This window comes from Harpegnathos saltator, unplaced genomic scaffold, assembly GCF_003227715.2.
Source record: "Harpegnathos saltator strain DR-91 unplaced genomic scaffold, Hsal_v8.6 scaffold132, whole genome shotgun sequence".
Lineage (NCBI taxonomy): Eukaryota > Metazoa > Arthropoda > Insecta > Hymenoptera > Formicidae > Harpegnathos > Harpegnathos saltator.
In genome coordinates this window covers 710,812-737,681 of record NW_020229909.1, presented here as the reverse complement: position 1 = coordinate 737,681, position 26,870 = coordinate 710,812, and the positions used below count along the sequence as shown (strand labels likewise).

Sequence of the window (26,870 nt, the reverse complement as noted above, 5' to 3'; positions counted from 1 at the left end):
AACTTCATAAGCCTGTTTTCTTTCATAAACACAATGTTCCGTAATATTCATTATAATACTAACGAATCGATTAACCTTCGACTCGCACAACATCCGCGTTATCCGCGAGCAACGTTAGAGACTAGTCGTAGTAATTTCCCTTTTATTCTCCGGCGCGTCAACACCTTCGGTGAAAAGGAGCGACAATGCAGCTTCTCATATGGTGTATACACGCACACGCTACGACATGTATGTATGCATTTTCCGCCAAGCGCGCATATAAATTCGGTCGTTGCGTCGCGCCAAGGCGATAACGAAATAAGTCAATACAATCTCGTCCCGCCAGAAATTATGCGGCGATGGTCTCGCCGGAGTAATTTCCCGGCTGGAAATTTCCCCCAAGATATTATATAGGCTCGCGTCGTCACGGTGCTTCCATCAATGGCAGCAACATATCGGAAATTATCTCCGCGGCTTATTCGATAATCCCCTTTCGATCTCGCTCGCTCTCCCCGCGCAAGCGGGTAACACTTTAAACCTAGGGCGTTGCCTTCCAATTTTATGCCGCGCAAAAGAAGGATACCGGTAGATCCAAAGGATACAACGTTTCACGATCACCTGTTTCGCGATTCAAAATTATCTTCCTTCGTTTACCAAATTTGTATTTGTACACGGAGAAAAATATCCGAAACATCCGATTGTTAATTTCCGATTTATCCGATCAAATATCCGATTAAATACACCGGATATTTGATCGGATAACGAGATTAAAAGAATCGGATATTTCGGATATTCTTCTCAGTGTACATTTAGGTAGAACATATCGAAGCATGTCGGGCTGAACATGCATTAACTACCCGAGAAATAAAACTCCTGAGATTTGGAATAATTTCCCGAGAGGTTCTGTAATCACGAAATAATAATAATAACAATAACTTCCCCCCGGTACATTCATTCTCATTGTACTTATTTCAACATTTTTACGAGACAATTTCAGAATATACCCCATTGTTGCGACGATGCAAATCCCCACACGGTCATATGTCTGGAGAAAATGCACGAAATGCACCGTATCACCGAGAAACGGGAAGCAGATGCAGTCGATGGACGCCGCGGATCGACGCGGAAGCCAGATCGGCCAGATCTTACCGAAAGCGATCCTGTTCTGACAAACTCGAGGAGGAGGAGGAGGGAGAGAAAATACTCGCCGCTAAAAACTTGCCGCGGCGCGAATCGCGCCCGCGCGCGCTCCTAATTATCGAGCAGCGAATAAGAGATGCGTTACGTACCTTTGATGAAATCCACCGCCATCTCAAGGCCGTACGTGTCCTTGTCGCAGTCGTCGAGTATGTGCGCCCCGATCTTAACCCCCGGCACGATCTCCCGATCGTTGAGCGTATCCAACGTATACAGCATCGCCTCGAGGGCCTGCACTCCACCCTGAGGCATCACAGGGCCGCATGTGATGGTATCTTCCCGCTCGTGGACCATCATTAACCCACCGAGGACGAGGTCGCCCTCCACCACCGCGCTGTGTTTCACCGGCCACTGGTCCAAGAGCGCGGTACCGGCCGATGAGTCGTCGACATTCTCCGCCGTGACGTTAACGAAGACACCTCGAGTGTGCTCGCCGCTGCTTGGAGCAGGCGAATCTACGATCGGGGTCGTCAGGCCGGCCGAGCTGTCGGCGTACTCCGCACGTCCTTCCGCCGAGCTAATCGGCTCGATTGATGACCCGCTCGAGGTGTTCTCGCGGCCGGCTGGCCGCGCGGTTACTTCCGCAACCGGCGGAGCTGCTTCTTCGCGGGTAACGGAGTTATCTATTTTGGTTACCGCGGTCGATCGATCGCGCGTCTTCATCAGAGATGAAGCCGGTCTTTCCGCCGTGCTGACGCTCGACGACGTTTTCGGGGCGCCGGTGTGCGCCGGTATCTCTAATGAGTCGGAGCTCGTTCTCGCTCGAGTGCTGCTGGTGTATCGCGCGTAATCGGTGGCCACCGGCGTTATCGATCGCCGTTCCGTCTGGATTCCGCGGTACTTGGGAGACGACGTCGTCGTCGTCCCCACGATACTCATGATGGATTCTTCGGCGGAGAGTGACACTCGAGCCGTATCGCTCATTTGAGCAGTCGAAATGGATGGGCTCGCGATCAACTCGAGCGTCGGGCTCACCATTCTCATCGTCTCCGGTCTTGTTATCGTGTCGAGTGCCCTACGCGTCTTAGACTTCGTCAACGTCCAACTTTTCCAAGGGCTCGACCAAACTTGGTGACGCTTATATCGCCGATACGTCGAGTCGCGAGCGTCTTCGTCTCGAGGGCTTCGGCTAGCGGGCTCTCTTGGCGCGTCATCCTCCTTTCCACCCGGATTGTTCGTTCGCACGATTTCCGCGCTTTCGCGAAACCCAAGCTCGTCCGTGAGCTCCTCGAACGGCGGAGTTGGCGACGCGTGTTCATCGGTGTGCCACATCTCGATCGAATTATTGGCGATAATCACCGCGTCGGGAGAGACCGATCCGCTCGCGGTGGAAGTCTGCGAAGACCGGCCGTCGAGTCCCGAGACGCGCCCGTCACCTGCCGACTCCACGACGATGCGTGACGACGGTCTAACAGGTCCGAGCGCCGTCAACTTCCGCGAATATCTCGGCCGACTCCGCGCTCTTTGCTCGGACGAGTTTCCGAATTTTGCAACCCCCGCCGACGCGGGCCCGCCGGAGACATTCCGGAGGCCGACTTCAACCGCACCGCGAACTTCGGCCTGGCCAACCGCGAGCCGACGCTCGCAGGCCATTCCGGACTTAACGTGTCGCACGTGCATTGGATTCCACCGCTGCGTGACTGAAATACGCGCTGATATCGGAAGCTCCGGCTGCGACTCATCGAGCCGCGAGCCGGCAGCCAAATCGGGAGATGACGGATCGCTCTCGTCCACCATCGCATCGCCGCTCACCCCTTCGAGTCCCTTCGGCCCGATGGTCTTCCTTCTTACTCGCGGCAGACTCGTCGCTCGCTCGCCCCGTAGCCCGCCGACATTGCGTACCGAAGAATGATATTCGCGTCGCGAGGCCTCTGCATCTCTCGCTGCTCTCAAAGCAGCGTCCCCCCCTTCCTCGCCCCGCACCGGCGGTCGTTCCATAAAGCGACTCGCATTGAGATATCCATCGGGCGAATTCGGTGCGCGAGAAGCGAGGGAGTTCCTGGCATCCTCGTCCCGTCTTCTGTCCTCGCGCACGCTTGTATTTACCTCAAGTCCTATCTTTGAGCGTTTCCCTCCGCGGCGCCGCTCGTGCAGCAGCCGACCGAGCGCCGGAGACTCGACGGTCGCTTTGTAGCTTGATTTCGGATACTCGTCCCGCGGGAAGTGATAGCGACCGAACGGCTTTTCGCGGACCCCGGGACCCGAGATCCACACGGTCCACGAGCTCGCAATGATCGCGGCGGGTCTTCCGTGCGACGAGGAGGTCCTCGCGATCGTGCGGTCTGTAAAAATATCCGGCGCGCTTCGCACAGCCGCGTGACTTTGATTCCCTCTCGAAGCCGAGCGCCTCGGGAAGGCCGTCTCCGCCGAGAGCCGCGAATCGCCGTCGTCTTCGGCGTAGCTCGCTTCGTTCACGCTGTTCCTCGTGAGATCGCGATGCCGAGGATCCGCCGTCGTCGAAGCGTCGAAGAGCCGTCGCGCGCGTGAGCGGCCTGAGCGTTTGAAGAACTTGCCGTGGAGGAATACAGCTGCGGTCGCGCCGTTTCCTCCGTTAAAATGTCGCCCTCTTCGCCGGTCGATCGTCGCGTCACGCCTGACCGCCCGTGTCTCTTTGCGAATGTCTAAAAACACGTTGGTGGTTTCTTCTTTCCGACCTCCTCCGTGGCTCCGGGCGTTTCTCGCTTCCCGCACTCGGGACGACTCGCGGTAGCGCGCGTCCCCCGGCTTTTCCGGAATTACTATTTGCGACAACCGCGTACTCACCGTTGCGACTCTTTCAGCGGCGGCCAGTCGAGCATTTCCGTCGCCTCCTCCGCCTCTCGAGCACTTCGGCGATGGCGTGGCTATTGCGTTTGACATCGCAATGCGCTTTCCGAGGCCATTCAAGTGCCGAGTTGCCGTATTTTTCGATTCAGCCGGCGGTACCGCCCCCGTATACGTTGATGAACGATCGCTCTCTCTCGCGTATCGCCGCGGCCGGGAATCGTCAACGGGCTGCTTATCGAGCACGGGAATTGCGGCTCCTCGGCGAACCTCGCGGGAGGTGCGAGCGTCCTTGTTGATGCCCGGATTATCGGAAATCCTCTCGCCGGCTAAGCCGCTATTCAAAATCAAGAAGAGCGTCCAAACGGCCAGGATGGCCGTCCAGCCGGAGTTTCGCCACATCACCTCTTCGGCGCATTAATCATCGCCAGGTTCTGGAAAAACCGACAAAACATCACGTGTCAATTGCGTCAGTCTCGATTCGCAGCATCTGCACACTAAGATCGGCTGCGCGCGAGCGCGCGCGCGCGCTTGGCAAAATTGTTTATTCGACGATGATACGCTGCGAGAAAGAGAGAGAGAGAGAGAGAGAGAGAGAGGGGCGAACGTGCAATTGCAATGCAACGTGAAATTTCCACCGACTTGCTATTCGGGTAAGCGAGATGTCTCGCGCAACGCGTAACGTCAGACTCAAACAGCGTGGCGAAAGCAGACGATCTTTGTCGCTTGTCATACTGTTGCGGTATTCGTAATTTGATTTGAACACGTTCGGATCCACAGCTACGGCGCCGCTCCTGCTCGCGGACGGTGCGGTTCCCTAATTTCGTGCATTCCGCCGCGCCGCGCTCAGTTAAAAGGGCTTTACTACATATCGGGGCCTTGCGCGTCGGGAACGATGCTAACGAGTCGGTTGCAATTACGTCGTTAAATCACTTGGACGCCTCATTTTAATCGAGACGGAAATTTCAGCCCCGCCCCGCGCGCGCGCGATTCTGCCTTACATCTGCGCCGGTTGCGGATCGCGCCTTTGGCGCAATTACGAAATCCGCTTAAGAATTCGAGGTAATTTACGTCTATTGCGCGGCACGGTGTTATTGACGCGTGTGCGACATTCGCGTTAATTAAGCGTATTTTCAGCGCGACGAAAATCTCCAGAGGGTGAGAGAGAGAGAGAGAGAGAGAGGGAAGGACTATATTTCAGTTCACGTTTAATTTACATCGGTTCGCGCGGCACCGCGATATTTCTAAATTAAACGCGCGCTCGCCGCGGTAATTCCAAATCTTTCAAATTTCCCGTTAAGACGCTACGTCTGCGGAGAGTTGCCTCGCTGTGGAATATGCATTAGATAAACAGAATGCGCGTCACGGTTTACCCGAAATATGGATTAGACGCGTTTCGCGAGAAGACACGCGTCCGCTTTGAGCGCTAAACTCGAGATTAGCGATATACACGTACTACAAATGTTTACGAACGCAAGCCGATCGACAACCGTCGCGTTGCGTTTTTCCGAAGAAATAGCCACCAGAGCCAGCCTTGCGCGAGACCGGCGTTATTTTTGGTGGAACGCATTGGAAGGTCGTGCTGCTCGATAGCTTAGTGCGGATTGTGTTGGCAGAATTGATCGGGCGCGTCCGAAAGAGCTTGTGTATCGCATGACTTGAGCTTTCTGCAATCCTCGTTCTTTGATGTTCGTTGATCTGTGGAGATAATTAACGGTTTGCCGTTGCTGATTTCGAAAGTCTCTTTGATTGTTACGCGCGGTTAACCGACTAATGCGCTATTTCCATCGCGCTTATTTCCTCATCTTCTTCCACACTCTGCGCATCAAAATTTCCCAGCAATTTTCCAGGTGCACCATAGACTCCGATCAAAATTCCCAAATTTGTCTCAAAGTTTCTCTCGAAGAATATAGAAGTGCTGCGAAAACTCGCTCTTTCTTCACGCCTCATCTTTGATCACACGCTTGTTTTTAGTACGATAAATAAAATGAAAAGAATTCGAACACAGAGTAAAAATTACTCGTAGAACGATCGATATTATACTTGTGAACGTTTCGACTACTTCGTTTGATTTGTGCGCGCGCGCGCACGCGCGTGCGAAAAGAAGCGCTTGGAAATCTAGAAGAAGAGATTATTGCTCCTCCAACTCGAGAACTTAATGTATCACAAGTACGCATGAAATAATACTTTCGCAAGAAAGCTCGCAGTTGAGCGTGCCGTATAAAGCGCGACTACGAGCGACTTTATGTCGCGCGCTACCGCGTCGCTGAAGAAGCAATTCCATTTGTTCGCGCAGCACAAATGGCACAATAAGAAACGCGTTATATCAGAAAGCTTCGTGCCCAGTCTCTCCCCTCCGGGCGAGATCGTCTAAACGCTGTCTAACAAAAATAACATCGCGATTCGTCATCGCGGGAGCACCATAGAATGAAAACGTAGCTGAGAATTTGCGTTAACATTTACCCCATCGCGAGACCTAACAATTCCGATACGTACGTAACATTCATCTCTGTGCGTCGACATCTGCATGCGTCAAGATGGAGTCGTTGCCATTGTCGGCGGTACAAACAAATCGAGCACCGATGCGATACCGTGAGAGTACAGGTAACGGGAAAAAGGAGGAAAATAAGAGAGAAAAAGGAGAGAGAGAGAGAGAGAGAGAGAGAGAGAGAGAGAGAGAGAGAGAGAGAGGATATCGTCGAGCCTCCGTTACGGATGAAAAGTTGGAGCGGAAACTTCCTCAAGCGAATCGTTCATCGACACGAAATAGTAAATAAGTTTCGTGGCGCACCGAGAAAAATAGGCGTCCCTCCTTTGTCGGAGTGCCTACAAACTTTAATCGGAACTCTGTGTTGCCTCTGAAAGGCTTCCCTCGTTAACGGCATGTTCCGGATGATAATTATAGCCAGTAGTGCGGTAATACCGCGGCTTGTGGCCGGTTCAAGTTACATTTATCGGGCGCCGCTGTGAGAGGCAAATTCGTTCGAATCGGCGAAAGAGAAACACGGTTTTGTAACGTGGAATCGTTTTGATCGGAACAAATAATGGGAGAACCTCACCGCCCTCCATCTGTCATTATCGATCTGTCCCCGACCGTCTATTCCCCCCCCCCCCCGCGCGTGTCAAATACCGATAGATTTTCCTATTTTGAAGGATATCGCGCGTTTAATGACCGACGTATTTTTTCCCATTAAACGATGCAAAACACGCGCAAAGCAGAGCGCGCATGTCTGCGCGTATGTGTGTGTGTGTGTGTATGTGTGTGTGTATGTGTGTGAGCACGCGCTTTAAAGTCTGAACATTTCACGAGCATTAACTGTCTGTTACGCCATGTAAAGTTAGAAAAAAAGTTACACATCCGTACATCTATATTTTTCAAGTGTAATCTCGTTCGCTCACCGTCGCGGCTTTGAAACAATATCACCGCCAGCGAACAGCAAATTGTTACAGTAGTTACCTGCTCCTGTTTTCTGCGTCAGAGTATATTTATATTGTTTAAAGATGATAAAACATTTGTGGACAAAAATCTGCCAATATATTATCCTTTCGTCATCCTTTGGAAGCACAAACGGTCGAGTTGTAAAAATTCGCTTACGAGATATTATCGATTAGAACGCCGCGTTGTAAAATCCGATTTCAGCAAATATTGTCGAAGTGTCGAGTGTTGAGACGGCAAAGATGCGCAAATCGAGCGGACGCGCCGAGTCTTCGCCGCGGTGTCGGCCAGACGAGATCGTCGCGTCGTCTCCGCTAATCCGCGGTCGCGCATCGAAGCGAGAACTCGTACGTGCCGATTTTATACGTCTCAGCGGCTCCGATCCGGCTCTGATCTGCATCGATTGCGAAATGATCCCCCCAAGTTTCCGCGTCATTCGTGAGATTCGGTAATAAAGACGGGGCGCGCGCGAACCCCCGTTTCCAGGGCGACCCGTTCCAGTCGCCGGCTCCTGCGGTCTCCGCGCCGCTTAATTACAGTCGCGTGAAAGCTTGCGACTGTGAGTAAACGAATCTCCACTGTCGCCGAATATCGCTCTCGCTGGCTCTTTCATTACGACTCGCGCCACTTGCAATTTCTAACCGAGTGCCGCGCGCGCAGCACAATCCGCGCCGTTCGCGCCGTGCTTTTATGAATTCGCCACGGACAAACTGTGCCATGTCCTATCGTGTTGAACGTCGAGCGAAGCGACGCGTCTGTCTTTCTCCTCTGCTATTATTTCGTCTCCTTCTTGTTTCCTTCCCTCCCGCCGGAATCCTCTTTTCGTGGATTCGTACGAAAAGAGCGGTCGCCTCGCGTCATCCATCGTTACGCAGAAAGAATCGAGTAACCCGAGTTGACGCGACAGAGAGAGAGAGAGAGAGAGAGAGAGAGAGAGAGAGAGAGAGAGAGAGAGAGAGAGAGAGAGAGAGAGAGGCGACCAATCTGTATGGAAATATGCGGCGCAATTTGTTTTCGTATTTTTACCGCGGATTTACGTTTGATTCGTTGCGATTCGCTCTTTAGAGCCCACGACGACGCGGAAAGAAAAACAAATGAGGGAGAAACGGAAAAAGAAAGAGAAAGATGAAGAGAGACTGAGAGAGATGGAGAAAAAGAAAAGGAAAGGAGGGAGAGATAAAGGAGAAAGGGGAAACGCATCCCGCGGGACAAGTAGGTTTGTGAATTTTCGCACGTTCGAGTTCGCATTGCTGCGTGGGACTGTTATGAGCGAAGCGGGACGTAAAGGCGCGCGGAATTAAAGGAACGTTAATGACACGCGACGCCAGTCCAAGTGACGGAGGAGAAGCAAGGAGCTACCTCGAAAATAATGAAGAATACACATTGAAGGACGAGCCATCTCACTTTGGGGATTTGTAACGCTACCTCAAGAGGACTCTCTCCCAGTGGCGGTTCTAATTAAGACGAGTAATCGGTATTAACGTCGATAATGACGTTCCTACGTCGCCGTAATATTTTTTCTCTCGTACACACAATTCTGTCGTTCCACGTGACATAGGAAAGTATCGATTTATATCGTCATTACCGTTACTTGTCTGTTACGGTGCCTCCTATTACGCCGCATCTCCAGCATTGTTCCGTCCAAATTATCGAGCAGACTCCGCTAGACTCGCGAAATAGCGAAACAATGCGGCCGTTTTTAATCACGAGTAAACTGGCGCGCGAGTTGTTTCGTTTCGTAGTCGGCTGTGTGTGTTTTGGGCGTCGCCTACCTGTCGTTACACTTTCGCTTTGCATCCGTCCTCCTCCCCCGCCCTTTGTTGATTAAAAACAGCGCAACGCTCCGTGCTGTCTGAAGACGAACGCTTCGTAATTCCGTGAGACGATAATCACAGTGGTGCTTTTTACTGCGACCTGTCGTCGCCCGGACACTTCTTACAGCGCAGCGCCGAGATGTCTGCATTTTCAGCTTGTGACAAAGATACTCGCCAGCGATAAAATTCCATTAAGGAGAACTAGACGGCAATGCGATGGACGCGACTGTGCATTCACTTTGCGCTCGTAATAGTGAAAATTATTAACGACCATTCGCCGCGGCGATAAGTCAACGCTGAATGTTGATATGGCGCACATGTGACACAAACGGACGCCGCATATCCGGCCTGTCAGCAATTTTACGTACCTTTGGATATACATCGTGTGATTTTACGGCTGGGGGGTTGCCTTTCGGCTACAGTTAATTAAATCAATTTAATCTCATCCGCTGCTTTTTTTTTTCTCTGCCTCGCTCTGTATGTCTCTTTTTGTTTCCCTCGTGGAACGTTGATATCGGAAAAATATATTTCTCAGTTGCACGTTTGGTTTTTTTACGACGCGCGTGTAAGTTACAGCAAATGTGTAGCCGGTTTGTTTGCGCGGTGCACATCATACGCTGCACAATTTCGATATATTATTCCGCGTGTGGGATACACTCTCGGTCGGAATTCGATCGAACCGGCCGCGGGTTCGCTCCAACGAGCTAAACGACGGCTGCGATCCTTTCTCGATCTCGACGATCATCTGCATCCGCATGCAAATGCACAAGTGTGTATCGACGACAGAACGTGCGGCGGCACGTGGGTGAGTCAGCACTTTTTAACGATCACCACAGACCCGATGCCGCTGCGCCGTTGTTCGCCTGTCTCTTATCTCCGCTCGCTTCCTCCAGTCCAGACAATCAACCCACCCGCCTAACATGTTCACCGTGATTAAACCTCGAGTTCAGTGAAATGTAATAAAAGCGTCCTGCGTGTGAAATTTATGGTCGCACGTCCGCGTCGCGTCCTGTTTGCGTTCTCTACGTTCTCCACCAACGCGTATCAACGCGAAAGCTAACCCCGACCGTTATAATCTCTCGATTGGATCTTTTCTCTTTTTTTCTCCCCCCCCCCCCCACCCGTTCGAAACTTTTGTGTACCCAATTATGTTATTGCAATTAGGGAGAGTGCGATCAGCGGAGAGAGTCGCGCAAGCTCGCGACAGACGGAGAGCGCATGTCTGATCGATATCGTATTTTTATCACTCACGGATCAGGAAGTTGCAGCTGCGGCAACTTTGGGTCTATGGAGTGGGGGGGGAGGGGGGGGAGGGAATTTTCACACGTTGCTTCCGCAAATCTTATAAATATTTCATGCGACTTTCATTAAGCAGAGATTGTAGCTCAGAGTTAGAGTTCTGCAACTGAAACAACATTTACAAGACGCTCCTAAGACTCTTTAGAGTCTCAACCGCGGCGGTAAGTTTCCGCGCAGATATGAAATGTCGCGAAGTAAACGCGCGTTTCAACGTCGTGACGGAGTTTCGTGTCGCGGCGAAGTCTGCAGGCTGGCGTGACTCCTACGTGAAGGAGCACTCGTATGTTGACAATATAATTTAGCGCACACCATTTCAGACGATGATGATTGAACGGACGTGTTAGTTTTTCACGAGGCACTTCAGCGCGATCAGCGCTGCGCGCTAATTTGTCGACTGCGCCAATTTCGTCAGGCGAATTAGTTAATCGTCACGATTCGTTTCTAACGTGACGTTGAGAGAGAGAGAGAGAGAGAGAGAGAGAGAGAGGGGGGGGGAGGGGCGGGAGGAGGGACGGCAGAGTGGAAGAGACAAGTTGCATTAATCTTACTTGATTTCTCGTCTGAGTCTCATGCGCGTCTAAATTTGCTCGATTACTTCTATCTCCTGTTTCGACAGAATTAGCGAGAGGAGCGAGAAAGAGGGAGAAATAGCCGGAGAGTGAGTTGATATTCCTGTATGCGTTGACACGAGGAGGAGGTAAATCTCTGAATATTAACAAGCTCCATTCTCTCTTTTTCTCGCGGATGCGGTTCGTGGTCGCGGTCGCAAGTTTCTCTTCGTGAGTTTCATGGATTTTCATAGAGAGGGACGCGTTAATTTTACGAAGAGCCGAGCCGCGGGGATTTATCATCGCGTCGTGAAATTCGCTGAATTATCACCGCGTCACGTCGTGATTGATAATGATCCTCTCGCGCCGCCAATGTATTAATATATTTTCACACTTTTTTTATCCTGCACTCACACAAGCCGTACGTGCTGCTCTCTTCCACGAGCGGAAGTGCTGATCTGCTATAAAGAGATTTGAGAGAAGACCCAAACAATCTTGAGCGTGATATGTTGACCCTGCCGTCGTCGGTAAATTGGTGAGTTTTGGGGTCATGTTTACACAGGATCAATCACAAGTGCCGCGAGGAAGGACGGTCTATCTCAATTTGCCAAACATTTATCTCCAAACGTCGCGTCTCCCATTTAATTTAAAAATGAGAGATCGGCGCGATGTTCCTCGTCCGTGTTTTTGAAACAGTGTTCGATGAAAATTTCCATCAAAATTTTGACGTTTCGCTTTCTCTCTCTCTCTCTCTCTCTCTCTCTCTCTCTCGATGGTCAGCACAGAGAGTCGAGTCTCTCACTTATGAAGACACAAAACTGTTATTAATTCTCGCCGTAAACGAGAAGCTTCCACCATTCTACTGTCCGATTGGCAATCTTCGTCACTTAGGTGAAGATTGAAGATAATCCGTTAGCAATTGCGCGTATTATTGAAGAGCGTTATTGGATTTTGGGCGGCATCCCTCCGCTATTTCAAGCGAACGATCATCGTACTTCTGCTAAAATCGTCGTAATTGCCCCTCAAGTTCTCCGTGTTGGGAGCGCTTGCTGCGCGGCCCATATATTTCCGCTGAGTTATCGATTGTTCGAAAGTTACTTGTACAATTATTCGCATTACACATTATTCGCGAGCTGCACGAGCTGTGCGAAAATGTGATCTGTTCGCAAAACAAACCGAGTCGGCAAGGCGTTATTACGGCGAAGATCAGACGAAACTCACGTGCGAAACTTTCGTTTCGTATCCTCGTTCTCCTTTCTCCCCCTTTTCCTAATCAAAGTTACCGCTGCGTGTCACCGGTAATTCGCAACCGAGAAACATACAACGGGGCGTCACGTGAGCGCATTGCAGCAGAATTATATGCCGCTCCAAGCATTATTCTACCGTGTTTTATTATCGCTTTGTATAAATTCACTCGTACCAATTGTACGATTAAATGGAAGCGAAGAAAACTGGGCGCCCGCTTACAACAATTCACGCGATTTGCGATCACACGCGCGTCCGGTTCCTGTCGTAGCACTCGGTCGCAAGTGCCTCCACCTCCAACGGCGCGCCGCCGTTAAATTTTTCATACCCCACGACTTTCGTGAGGGTTGGCAAATTGTTTCATGTTACGAAACGTTCATTTTTCTTTTGTCCGTCGACGTCATAAACACCTCGCCTTGGACGGTGAAATGCGAAAGCTTGCAGCAGACGAAGGTTAAATTAAACGTTATATGAAAAAGAAAGAAACGCTCTTATTCTCTCGCTTCGAATTCGATTGTCGCGCGTTGTTATTCCGTCGTAGGAAACGCCACTAAATGGCACTCGGCTGAATAATGCGATACGAATGTTTCGTCGAAATTCGTCACGGAATTAATCTCGCGCGAAACCTCGTGGTTCGACAGGTCACGGTCGATCCCTCGCGTAAAAAGCGGTTTGTTGTTGCGGCTAAAAAGCTCGCTAGATAGATAGATTCACGAATCTATAGTCGTGTCACGCGAACGAACGGTCAATCTTTTACGCTTCACCCTGAGCTAAACCTCAGAGCTGCATTAAATTCGTCGTCGTGTATAATAAATTATTTGATCTTGAAGAATGACACGCAAGACGAAAGAGCACGAGAAAAGAAAGCGCACACGAACATTGTAACGATAAAACAACATTTTTTCTTGCGCGTTTCACGCGAACTTCTTTGCAAAAGTTCCAGCCGCGCGCTGATGAACTTGTTTCGCAGATTTAGCTCGAAATACGAAGCGATTTACGCTGCGACAAAACGCAGCATAAAGCGCGAGGTAACATCTGCGAAAAAAAAAACCGAATTTCCTCTACGAGCGGCTCGACAATTGCGTCCACGTATCATTGCTCCACGAGCGAGAGCCTGCCTGCCTGCTGATTGTAACGCTTAATTGTGTCCAGCAAACTACCGATTTGCTGAAGCAATCGATCTCTACCTTTTTCCACCTTTACCCCTGCGGCAAGGGAAAGCCGCCGCAACTAACATCGGGGGAGGAGGCACGAGGCGGCTGTGTGAGATGTGCGCGCTTGCAAGGGATCTAACCCCGATAGCGAGATATCTTTTGTCTAAAGAATCCGCGCGTATCCGGAATATCTCGACGCGCACGTACATTTGTGCGTCCGTTTGAGCGAGCCAGGAGACTCCTTGGATTTTCCTCGATATGCTTTTTATTAAGGCGCCTCCAGCAACACGAGATATGGCTCTCTCTCTCTCTCTCTCTCTCTCTCTCCCTCTCTCCCTCTCTCTCTCTCTCTCTCTCACCGCGGGATCGTGCCTAGAATACTCGCGACGGTTCGTACGCGGATCCGCGATGCTCGATCCGGGCGGCGGTATCGACGAGAGCCGATCGTCGGCAGGAAGCACGCAACGAAGGCAACATAATGAATTATGGCCATTGTTATACGAATGAGAATTATGGTGTTGTTGCGCCGCCATATGTGAAATCGATGTCCGCCGATCGTGAGACACGATACTGTTCGCGCGTTTCGGAACGCCGCGTCTAAAGCGGGGGCGCGCCTGAGGAAGCATGTAGCCCGTTAATTGTTCGCGGAATACTCAGTAGAGACTAATGAAACGGAAGTGACATGCGGGTAGATTATATGATCGGGACCGGTAGGAACGATCGGTTAACAATAAATTGCTTGAAACTTTGCTTTCTGCGCGACGTTCGTTACGAAAGTTTAATTGTCGCCGTAAGCGTTCTCGATGCCCGCGATATGACAGCGGTGTTTCCCTCCCGTTTCTCTCTCTTCTTTCTCTTCCGATAATATCTGCAAATATTGCGAAGTGTATTCCGCGCGGCGCAAAGATACGCGCTTGTAAGTACTCCCTGTCTCGGCTCTTCCCGCGAGGCCTCGATGTGACACGTAAAAAAAGCGGGGAAATAATAAGAGTAAACTTCGGTTAGATGTATGCAAATTTAATGCACGGCTCGCTCTTTCACCGCGTCCTCCGAAATTTAATAACACTCTGCACCCTCGTGCCAGAGGCTGCAGTCGTAAACCCTTGCACAATCTTACACAATATGTGTAAGGCTTCTGCGCGAGAAAAAAGAAAAGAAAGGAAAAACCGGGAGAAGGGAAGTTTGCGATATCGAAAAATTTATGTACATAACCGTACATAACCGCGCATTATTTATCTTTCCCTTCCTCACCGGAGAGCCGATAAGACCCGGGTACTTCTTCGTGGTCACGCGTGATCTTTAACGAATATCGATTTTTCGACGGAGCATAAAATTGGCCCCGCCGGACGCGCCGCGCCGCGTCACTCGCACGAGCATGAGCTAGCATTTAATTACAGACGTTGGTTACAGAAATTTTTATTACGGCGCTTGTACCACAGCATGGCGGATCTAATCCGCGGCGCGCTGTTCACCCGCTCGGAAATGTCATTTTGGCAAATTGCTTGTTCACCGCGGACGACGTGTGTTCCTCGTGAATTATCGCCCTTTTTTTCCTATATCACGCCGTAGCGTACCGTATTGATCGTCTTTCCGCTGCCCGCAGAAAAGGAGTCGATACGACGCGGATTACCTGTTCCCGCTAACGAAACGCCGACTTTTCATTAATCCCATATTTGAAATCTCTGTTGCTTCAATCGAAAGCGACAACTGCACGCCGAGTCTCTTCGTATCGATAATCTCACAATTAAAGTTGGAAAAAAGTTATCTTCGCAGTAAGCGCTGCTACAGTGATAAAAGCTTATACGCGCGTGTACTGGAATTCTCACTTTTTCTTTTCTTTTTTGTTAAAAACAGAGTGGTAGAGGTAGTAATTAGTAGACAGCGATAACGACTGGAATTTTAGCGAGACCTCCCTCGCCTCTTGTCTCGTCCGTTGCGCCTGCGACGCGGTCGATCGCTCTAAATAATCACTTTATCGTTACACGAAGAGTGGCATACGAGAGACAAGAGGGTGCGAGAGAAACTCAAAGAGCCGTATGGATACCTAATCATCGGCGGAACGCACTAAAAGACGAGCCTCTGTAAAATCGACAGCGCCCGGGGGGATGGCAGGCGCGGTCTACGCTAGATTATGTTAAGTGCATTGCGAAGTTAATGCGCATGTTGTAAGCATATTCCTGCGAAACGAGCATTAAGCTAAGAGTAACTTAATAACCAACGAGCTTGCACGTTCCGGAACGGTCGGTACTTTCGTCGTCCGGTGTCGCGAGCCTGATGCGCAGCTTCTATGTACGATCCAGCGTTGTGTAATACATCACGTAAACTCACACAACACGGCGAGGTTTCTTTCGGAACTCGCGCGCGAACGTTCCTTACAATGGAATCTCCTGTTTGCGGGTCGCCGGCGGTCAGGCGGGGAGGGCTTTATTCGCTTGAATTCGCGGTACAAAGTGTGCCCGGCGATGGTGAGTGACTCTGGTGAGCTAAATCTATAATGGCCACTGACACGAGATACTTGAATCGACTAAAGGGCTTAAACTAACTTTGCCTATTAATGTCCCCCGGGCGCGTATTAGCGCGCTTTGTTGGCTGCGTCGTTGTCGCCTTTCGTCGACGTAAATTGAATCCCCTGTCACATAAGGACTTTTTTGTCGCCGCATAATTACAGTTGCAATAATAAGTTTACGCGCAATTATCACGATTAAAATTGTAATCGGACAGTCGGGCAGGTGCATGTTTGAGAGTTCGCGAACAGTGGCGAACCGTTGCTCTGCGTCACGATAGGCAACAGTCAGCGTTAACTTGCGGTGTTTCGGGGCTGCAACTATTCGCGAACGTTTGCAGCAGTTGTAACGAATTCAGAGTGCAATAGTCCCGTAATAATAATGGACCCGAGATTCTGGCTTTACCGCGTTGTTTGTAACAGTTGGCCGCTGCCAACGGCGGCGGCACGATGCGACGCGACTCTTAATGAGCAGCAGATTTGATTATAGGGTCACGTATGGTGAGAGATCGGTGCCCGGTGAAATTGACTCGTTTAAGATTCCGCCGGTGAATCCCGCGGATTCGGCCATAATTAACTGTGTACAATTGCACAACCGCCCTGCAATTCCAACCGCGCTGCCTTCTCCGGACAAGGTGAAAGGACATTTGTTTCAAGTACGACTAATGGACATGATGCTAAATTACGTGTACATGTATATATATATATATATATTTTCTTTTTCTACCGTCGTCGTTGCGTTTTATTAAAATAAAAGCGAAACGGAAGCAAAAATAAACGACAACCAGCCGCAATCACGAGCGAGTGTATGCGAGGTAATAATTTTGTCTTCCCCGAGCACGTGACGCAAAACCTTTTATGTAAATGCGCGAAAATTAATTGACTACAATATGACGAGAGAAAAAAGACTGAAATCGAAACACACACACACACACACACTCACGCATGTTTAACATTAGCGGGAAACCGAGTGACGTGGAATGCGACGTGGAAGCGAAACGTGAGAATCTGCAAAGTCATCGGGACTGATTTCCGAAATGAGAAGAGACGTGGCGCACGTGATGCTCCTTGAGAGACACAAACGGCGCGAAGGACCGCGAGAAGTAAATGAAACGCCGTATGCGTTCGGGCGAGAAACGGGAAAGTAGACGAGACGAGATGCGACGCGACGAGGATTCCGCGCGCTCGCGTCGACCGCGCAAATGTCGCGGATGATACGAAATCCACGCTGACGCGCGCAAACTCGACGCGTCGTGCGGAAAAAGTCCGGCCAATTAAACAAACAGCGATAAACAAGCCGCGTAACTTCGGCCGCGGGGTCACGCTCGATAATTTCGCGCAACTCGTACGCAGCACAAGGTAAATGGGGCATTTCAGCGGAATTAGACGAGCGAGCGGAGAGGAAGGGAGGAAGGGAGACGATTCGCATCCATACATACCGCGCTGGCAGCGCTTGCTTGCACCTGCTCGGCCACCGATAAGATTATTTACAGCGTGAACGAAATCGTATTACACGCATCTGCGCGCGGAAATTGGCACGAACATTGGCGTGCCTGTTCGTTTTAAAGCGTCCAGGAATCGACTGTCCGTGGAATATACTGTCTGTAAGAATGTGCCGCGAAATACGCGTTTTAGCGCAATCCCAAAGTTCGTGGCTTCGTTTCTGGCGTTTCTTTCAACGCGCTTCAATTGTGCCGCCGCTGGTGCTAACCAGTGACTCGAACAATAGCTCTCCTGCGTCATGAAGAACTTGGTGCTTGTTTTTTTCTCTCTCTCTCTCTCTCTCTCTCACCCCCCCCCCTCTTCCTACCGCACTTATTCGCGCGCTTTGAAGGCCCGATCGATTCCTGCCGCGACGATGAAGTCCCAATAAACAACTTCAAAGGAATAATTTGCTCCCGTCACTTGGAATTTCAGACGCAAGAACGATTTGGTCGAAACTTCCCGGCGTTCTTTCGATTTCGCAGCGGTATTAATCAGCATCGAAGATATTACATCGACGCCGAGGGTTTGTCACTCTGTCCACTATATTTCGACTTGTGAAAGGTTACTGATTTGGATATCAGATAGGCGGCAGGTCTCGTTGGACGGTCTGAAAGAATAGCGGATCGACCGCTTGTTGATTTTATTCGCAAAGTTATTGTCGAGAATTCGAAAGCGGATCATTTTGCTTTCACTTCAATTTTTATCTCGCGTCGGACTGATACATAATCAGGCTGTCGGTTGAACTTTAATATTATTCACGATGGCATCTGCAGGATTTGCGTTAAATTATACGGCTGAGCCAACGAACGTGCGTTCTGCTCGGACTCATGCTCGATTATCGAAATGCGCAGTACCGCGCGCGAAACACATCGATGTTGATCAAAGATTGCGTTGTCCATACGATGCGCATCTGAGCGAGAATACATTAAACAAATTGATGAGCGATGTTGTATATACACGAAAGAAAAATTGAGAGCGCCTGTTTCGCGACGGAGTCAGTTGATGTATTAGACTTGCAAAGATGGATAACGCTGTTTACCGATTTCTCCGGCGACAGCGACGATAACGCTAAGTTTCGCCAGCCGTGTTCGATGAAGCTTTAGATAATCAGTTTATTATTAATATCCGAGTAACAGGCTGCCGCGTGACGCACGTCTTTCTCACCGCTCTCCATCCGTTTCTATCACGATTCTACGCTCTAATAATTTTTCCACGGTCGAATTTTACTAGATACACGGAGCGAAGTAAATTACTATTGTTCGTGTCTCGTCGGACACGTCCATTTACGCGTCTGCAGGACGAGGTCAATAATGTATATGTTTACGGCAACATTTCCCTCCCTCTACGAGAAAGTACATAAACTTGCCGCCTTTCCTCTGCTTGCCCCTTTTTCCAAAGAACTGATTCGAAACGAGTATCCGTTTACACGGTCTGTAGGGGCTTCCCTACCTGGGGAAGAAATCAATATCTGTAAATGACAAAGGACGGCCGTGAGCAAGAACTCATTAACGCGGGCAACGCGAGCAACGCGAGCACCGTGCCAAGCAGTAAGTCGAAACGACTCGTTCGATCTCAATTAGGGCAACTTGCCATGCGGACTGCATACCTTTGCGCCGGCAAGTCAAAGCGTCCGAAAGCGAATAGCAACGGGCGCGCGTCTCGGTTTGCTTGTTTCCGCTTCGACCACACCGGTTTGCGAGTGAAGTCACTCGAAGGCAAAGCCGGCTGCATGAAGCACTCGCAATCGTCGGCGTAGGTTATACCGGATTGGAAAATCGACGCGTGCACTTGACAGTCGAAGAGAGTGTCCGTAACGGAAGTAGAGGCATATTGAAAGTAGCGGCTCGTTTACTTTGTCGAAGGGATCGAAAGGGATTGTCATGGGAAATAAAGCATTTCGTGACGCTCTGACTGCTCGGGCAACGGCGGGGATGGATTAACTCTCCTCGTTGTTGCCGGAGGCGATATCCGCGGAGTAGATATTCCCGCGCCGATAATGAAACAATCTAATATCGAAGGAAAATAAGACGACTCACTCCTGCGCATTCCCCCGTAGGGGTGAGGGAATCCCACGTTATGTGCGTTATGAATAACGAAGAGCGATAATCGAAAAGTAGCAGAGGTACTTTCCGAAGATTCCTTTCGGAAGATTGTATACGTGTTCGACCTCGTCCTTTGTGTGGCGATACGTGTGAATGCGGGACGTCTCGATAAAGCGGAATAAAACGAAGTGTCGAGTTGCACACTACAAGAATGACAACGTAGCGCTTTGGTGTGATCTCTCTTCACAATTCAAGTATAATTTTCATTTCATTAATTTAAATATTAATTTTCAAAATGCACGTATTAATCTATCTACTGTACAAGCATATCGCTTTCGATAACTGCGAGTCAACGAACGAGTTGCAATCGACCCGAGCAAATTTGAAAATTGCCAGTTCCAACACACATTTGTATGCCCGGTCTAAATCTCAATCTCCCCCGGTTGAGTGTGGTAAGTATATTCGAAGGATGGACTAAATTCCAAATTTATACTCGGGCCATCGAAAGGAGGCTCTCGCGCATTTTGAGCTCACGTCCCAATATTCGACCATCGCGCTTAAGCAATAACCGTTACTTCGGATCTCTCGAAATACAACGTTACCTCGGTCGCTCTTTAAGGATTTTGTGAAGATCCTTATATTGCTTCTACACGAAACGACACTCCGCTATCTTTCCACGGTAGTCACGAATTTAATTTGCGACAGTTCAAGACCCATCGTTGCACTTTCGTGTCATCATCGTTCCACTTACTTTCGCCACGCGCTTCTTTCCACGTGTGTGATTTCGTTCAATAAAATATCTTTTATTGGACGCTGAATTGGCCAGGACGTAACGACGACACGCGGCGTTCACCGTCTGCTACGGATTCGGCGGGTATCAGCGCTAGCTGGAAGTTACGACGATTCGTGCACGCGCGGAACGGTAAACGAATGACGAACGAGCGGCGATTAATCGTCACGTAGGACCGTAAATTTTAAGGAACGATCATTGATGCCGAGGGAAATCCTCGAACGTCATAAATGTCGCGAGCGCAGCTCGCGCTTTTGTTTATGACCTTCTGGAAACCGACTTATGACGTTCTCTCTCTCCCCCCCCCTCCCTCTCCGTTCGAGTGATCTTTCACGTCTGATGCGCGATTGGCGCAATCGAGATTTGTGTAGCCATTAATTAATCATAGCTCTGCCCTCTGAATAGACAGTTATCTGCTGAAAAGAGAGGGAAGATAATATATGGACGAAAGTTTCCGACGTTCGAGACTCTCGCATCAGGATCAACCGTCCTATTGGCATTATTTTGTTTATTTGCGCGCGCTTGTGTTTATGTAATATTTAACTTCCCAAGAGAAATATACGCGCGTGGCACGAGCGCTTACTCGCGCAGTTCAATTCCATCTCCGGTATAATCGACGATTATGGGAATCCCACGACGGGGCAATTCTTATATCGTCTGTGCTTGCCGTTTGTTTAGTCGAATTTCATTTTTATGTTTCTTACCGTGCAAGATAACGCTACTACAGTCGTAAACCGGTGGATATATGTTAAAGAATACCGGGTCATCCCGGTTAAGTACATCATAAGAAATCGAATAAAAGTCTGCCCGTATTTAATGGTTTGTGGAAACGCTCTTTCGCTCCTTGCCCCCCCCCCTCCCCCCCGTCTCTTTCCCTCCTCTCTTTCTTTCCACGCGTAAAGACAAAGTCCGATCTAACAAATCGATCGTGATGCGGTGGAGACTTAACGGCTTCAGTTTTATCCGCGTACTTGATGCAGACACGAATAATATCCGACAATTCAACTCGAGAGTTCTCAAGAGACTGAATATTTTTCCCAGCGACATTGCGGCTTAACATTTGATCGCTCGTTTGATTCATGCTCCTCGATCATATCACATCATTGCGATCTTCCCATTTGTTCCGTCGAATGTAATCGGTATTCCGCACACACGGAGGAAATGTTTCTCGTTCAAAGTTTCTCTTTACATCTTGTACTTCGAGTTTCATGTCGGGGCTGCTCCCGTGATTATCTTCCACTGCGCGGAACACGCGTCATGTCAGTCAAGCCGATTATAACTCGCGCTTCGGTACGATTCGGTTCTTCGTTTGCTTTGTTTCTTCAAAGCGCACAGTGTGTCCGATTGGTTCGTTTTCTATAGCAAGGGCATACATCGAATTCTCCACTCAGGATATTATGACGGGCTATTTCCACGGGCGAACGAAGCGCTCGATACACTCCGATTAAGGAGCTTCGTTTAATACCGCGACTTTTGCACTTTACGAGGAAATATCGCGAGAAACGCGAGAAACGTTCCGGTACCCGTCGTATCATAACGATGAACAATGTGGCTCTATTTAGTCCGCGATTTATGTAGTCGTCCACGCTTGATACGATTAATCTTCGCGGTTCGCAATTGCCGCAGCGTGTATACTCTCGTGCGTATTTTCTCGTACCGCAGCTCACGCTGCCATTTCTTAAACAAACGTTATTCCCAATCAGTCAATTCGATACGTTACAATCAGATGATACGCGTGATACGCAAGCAATGATATGAAAGAGCTCAGAGAGGAAATATCTAAGATCTATTTATCCGATCGGCTGGTACGATACATATATATCCTTGTGTTATTTTTCGTTTTCCCGTTCAAACTCAAACGTATATACATCACATCGTTCCATACATACATACATATTTGTACACCGAGAGCATTCCTTTTTAGTGTGGAAGAACATTTTTTTTAAACCGTACTGGAAGAATATAATAGATTCAAGTGAATGAAGGTTATTAGTAGAGCATCCTCGTTGCATAAATATGTTTTATCTTCTAGAGCTTTTCACCCTCTCTCAGGGTGTAGAGAAAACATCCGAGAAGAGAATGAGACAGGAGGGAGAAAATAACGAGAGAGATGAAGATAGGATGTTAGATGATAGCGCGACGATAGAATGTGCGAAGAATTCCGAGCGAGGACACGTTTCTCTAATTTCACAAGGTGCAAACTGGATTGCTACCTGTCATTATAATGTGCATACTGATCTGCCTTAACCGAACGTGTTTCAGTCGCCGAGAGGCGAAAATTATGTTTGACAACGCCTCGCCGCGTTGCGCCAACGATACTTCGCGATACCTCGGGTGTTGTCGCTTGCAGCAAATATTTTCCCTGAGCTTTGAGCTTGTTTCTTTTACATTACACCGAGATGCTTGGACATTTCGCGCATGAGCGTGTACTAACTCTTTATGCAGATAAAACCGTCACGGCTGTTAATATCACATACTTTTCTCATCCGGAATGTCTCGCTTGTTATTCTCTTTGATCTCATTGATCATCCAGCGTACTATCGGGAGGAAAAGCAAACTGTGCGGTCAAAGCTGTAAGTAGTATGCTGCAAATGGCGGTATTTTTTATTCACTTATTGCCGTAGAAAAATGCACTCTCCAAACGTGAGAAATGGTTCGCGGCCGCGAGGAAATACACGAGGAAATCTGAGGCATTCCGCACACGTAATACTGCTCTCGAACGGCAGTTTTATGCCATCCATATCCTCCTCGATGGCTGCCCGCCAAAAACAAGGATATTTCGTCCGGTGTCATCGGACGATTACGCTCCCTTATTTACACACGCTACCGGGGCGAAAAGTGTCGAGAGTTAAGTTCGCAACGGCCATCAGCGGGCAGTGACAGCAGTTAAATAACGCAGGGACCGAGGTCACATCGCGCCTCGAGGCCTCGGGAGAGTGGGTGCTTTCAGAATCCACTCGTCGCGCGTCCTGCACGCGCTTCTGTTAACAAAACGAGTTACGCACGAATCCCTGCTAAAATACCTGCCAAGTGCGTGGACGCTTTTTTCACCCTTCGAATGTTCTCCGTTCTTCTCTTCAAGGTTCGCGCGAGCACCCCCCGTAGTCATCCCCACACACTCATCCGTTCTCCTTGCCGGGGAAGATATACTATATATTCGGACGAGTGTTGTCGTGATAGCGATTACGCATTACGCGTAATCACGCTTAAAAGATCGGTCGACCGACCGGCGCTGACTGACCTTCCGGCGCGCTTCTTGTCGTGAAATTCGTGTCACTCGCTTTGCGGCACCGAACAGCAGCTGTACACCGCCGTCTCATCATTTTTCGTCCCCGCTACACGTTTCCTTCGCCTCCGAACTGGAATCGCTCAAAGTGACAAGCAGATACACGAGTTTCGTTCGCGAAAATCCGTCTCGGAAATGGAGCATATTTTTTTTCTTGAGCAGGCGGGAAACAGATAAATGTTTCATATCGCGAGTCACGGCACATGCCTCGGCTCGACCTATTGGGTTCCGCAGAGTCTCGCTCTCCCACGTTGATCACCAACGTTGCCGAATATATATTCGATGTAGCAATATCCCCCCCCCCCCCCCCGCCCGTTACCATCCTCTTTATCAAGGAGTAAAATATTTTTCATATAGACATGAATGCGAGTTGCTTGTCGGTGTTTTTAATTTCGCACACGGCCGGCCGATATTCCGCGCTTGGGCTCGATCGGGACCGATCGATTGGGATCGATCACGCGTGATCGAAGCGCGACTAACGATTCCACTTGTCACCTTGCCGAAGACGAGATTCGAAACGCGAATCGCCCGGGGGGCTTTGTCGAGGCTCCCGCGCGCGCGCGCGCGCGCGTCGAACTGTTCTGTAACGAACAAATCAATTACGTAAATGGATGTAAAATTGATACGGCCAACATTAATTTCGGCCCAACCGGTTGCAGAGCGACGTCATTCTGTTGGAATATCCCGTTAGAATGGCTGCTTCGTAATGTCATTCACGCACCAATTTCGCGCGCGCTTTTTTCGGCCCTTTTTCTCTTCTATCGGCGTTTCCGACGATTCCACGCATTTTTCGCCGCCAGCTGGCGGCGTGCTGCTCTTTTTTTTCCGCGGGTAGCTAGCATTTCCCTTTGTAGGAGGCGTATGATCGATGCGGCGGATACTTTCGTAACGTTTTGCGCGTAATCATACATCAACGTCGTTTATCAATATACGAACGGAGCTCTGCGTTTTTACCAGCCAAATCGAATCGGACATCGAACAGTAATAGTAAGTAAATCGCGTGCCGTCGCGGTGGGAAGAAAGAAGGAGGCGAGGGGCGATGAAAGAAAGAAGGGAGATAATAAGTCATGTCCGCGCGAATAATTCTTGTTCGCCGACTCGCGAAGCTTCATTGTTCCCGGTGGGATTGTGCAAAGTGAAAGAAATTGAAAAGTTTCAAAACCTAATACACGTCTATGCGAGAGTTCGTTACCCACGATTCTTTCTTCGTCAGAGAGCAAGTGGACGTCTCTCATAATTAAGCGAGTTGTGTCCTGCAATTCTCCTCGTTTCGTCACGTACACTCGACAAAGTACGACATGTGACAAAGTGAGAGGAATCTCGCTTTGTCACATTCGCTCTTTCCACTCTCTCGTTCTCTCCTTTGCTTCCTTTATATTTCATTCACTTCTGTAACACGACGTCTGTGACATTCTATTATTTGTCGCTTTTCAGTCGCCAGCGGGATGTGTCCAACAGACAGGAAGACCGGAAGACTCGTAAGAGACGCTAACTTCCGCCTTCTGTTTATCGCATGCTTCATGGCTGCTTCCCGCCGAGAAACAGGCGGGTGTGATCAACGCAGCATTAAAAAGCACTTTACCGACACTTGCAACGTAGCAACGTGATAACATAATCATAACGCAAAGGAGGATTCCAGCGACACGTAATGTCGCTACGTTTTCTGTCACTTGGGAACAAGCGACTGTTTACTCGGGGAATTACATCTCACGCCAGATATCTACTTATCCATTCACGCTGGTGAAAGTTTCAAAGGACAGCGATAAAAAGACTCGTTTGAGAAACTTCGTGACGCGAACGACACCGTTAGCTTTTAGGGCCTCGGGTACCACTCTCGGGTACCACGATGGGCGCAAGAACAGTCACAGGCTGTGTACTTCCAACTCTCTGATTGTATCAAGTTTGTCGGTCGACTAGCCGAACAGTCTGAACGGAACCGAGATATTCTCGCGAGAGACGCAAGCGACAAAGTCCTTAAAAAGTAAACAACTGTTCGTGGAAGCGCGGTAAGAGTTTCGCACATACGTGCTCACTCGCTTCGAAAATGTATATTTTAAAGCGAACTGTCTGCGAACTGTGTCTTTGTACCTCGCACAGCGATGAACAGCGAATTTCATACATACGAACGAACATCTCGCCGACTCGAGTTTGTCACGCTCGCGCATTTTTATTCCACGTGTTCGATGAAAAATGTCGATTACGTAACGCTACGAGACGCGCAACTGGAAGACAGCTTTTTTCTTTTCGTCGAGATTTTTCTCGTTTCTCGGAAGCACCGAGAGAAAACTATCGTTTATTCGTGTTAACAAAAATGAGAAGAAACGATTGAAGATACTGAGCGCTGCCCTCTTATGCACCAAAGACTTTTATTCTATATATGTGTGTGTGTGTGTGTGCGAAATCGCGGATGCGCTTTGTCGATTAGAAAATCGTCTGCAGATTCGAGCTTGAGAGATTAACTGATGAAAATACTTTTGTATTTAATTCGCTGTTACTCGCGAAAGAAGCACTCGTTGCAGCGAAGAAACCAAGAATTAACGACACGGAAAAAGATTCTCATTCTTATCCAAAATTTCAGTAAACTTAAAATCTAGATTTCAACGCGAGTTTGCACTCGCGAATAATGACGAATTCTGCCGTATAATTCGCTTGAAAAACTTTTCCAAATGCTCACGCATTAAACCACTGTAGCTTCTCGGCCATGTAATTCCCGCTTATAGTCTGACATAACGAAAAAAAAAGACGATTTCAGCTAAAAGCTTTCTTTCTAGCGTGGGCAAAACGAAAAAATTGCGGAACAGTTAACGGCAAGTTTTACAATCGATCCAAAGTTTCCTCCTAGAGTTTGCTTTTGTGTTCTGCTTTGTAAATTCTTTGATATGTAGGATCGTTTCTTCCGATTCTCTCGGCACGATAGACGGTGCTCACTCCCCGACTTTTCCGTCGAGGAGTGAGACGATTTCCAATAAAAAGAAATTTGTCCCTTGATCGCGTATCTCGTAGTGTTGCACAATCAACATTTTTCGCCCGACATTTTGATCGAGATATTTATATTTTCGAATGACGAAAGATAACCTCGAGGAATCTCAAGGAAATTTTACATCGTCGCGCTACATCGTCCTCTCGCCTTGAACGAGGATCACCCGGATATCTATCCTAGCCGACGTATCGTTCGAGTAATGCTATATGACGCGTTGCGTTGCGTTTCACCGTTTTACCTTTTCAAGACTGATTTTCCAGAGCATCCTGAAATGTCCGACTCGAGACTCGGCGTGGCTTATTTAAGCTAAGTGCTTCCCTGGCGCGGTGAGAAGAAAGCGTCTTCTTGT

At 49.1% G+C, this 26,870-nt stretch overlaps 2 protein-coding genes across 3 annotated transcripts in view; one reads left to right on the top strand and one right to left on the bottom strand.

Moving 5' to 3' along the window:
• Positions 1 to 26,870, top strand: part of LOC105188880 (UNC93-like protein) — a 138,729-nt gene that overhangs the window by 50,606 nt on the left and 61,253 nt on the right. The window lies entirely within an intron of this gene.
• The window catches only part of Glurb (metabotropic glutamate receptor B), a 142,557-nt gene that overhangs the window by 82,680 nt on the left and 33,007 nt on the right, over positions 1 to 26,870 (bottom strand). For both annotated transcript variants that reach the window (XR_003114390.1, XM_011150581.3), the window contains exon 2: positions 1,269 to 4,373. Coding sequence is in view for 1 of the 2 variants with exons in the window: in XM_011150581.3 (XP_011148883.2) it covers positions 1,269 to 4,341 (3,073 nt within the window). In the remaining variant the exon portion in view is untranslated. The remainder of the gene's footprint in view (positions 1 to 1,268; positions 4,374 to 26,870) is intronic.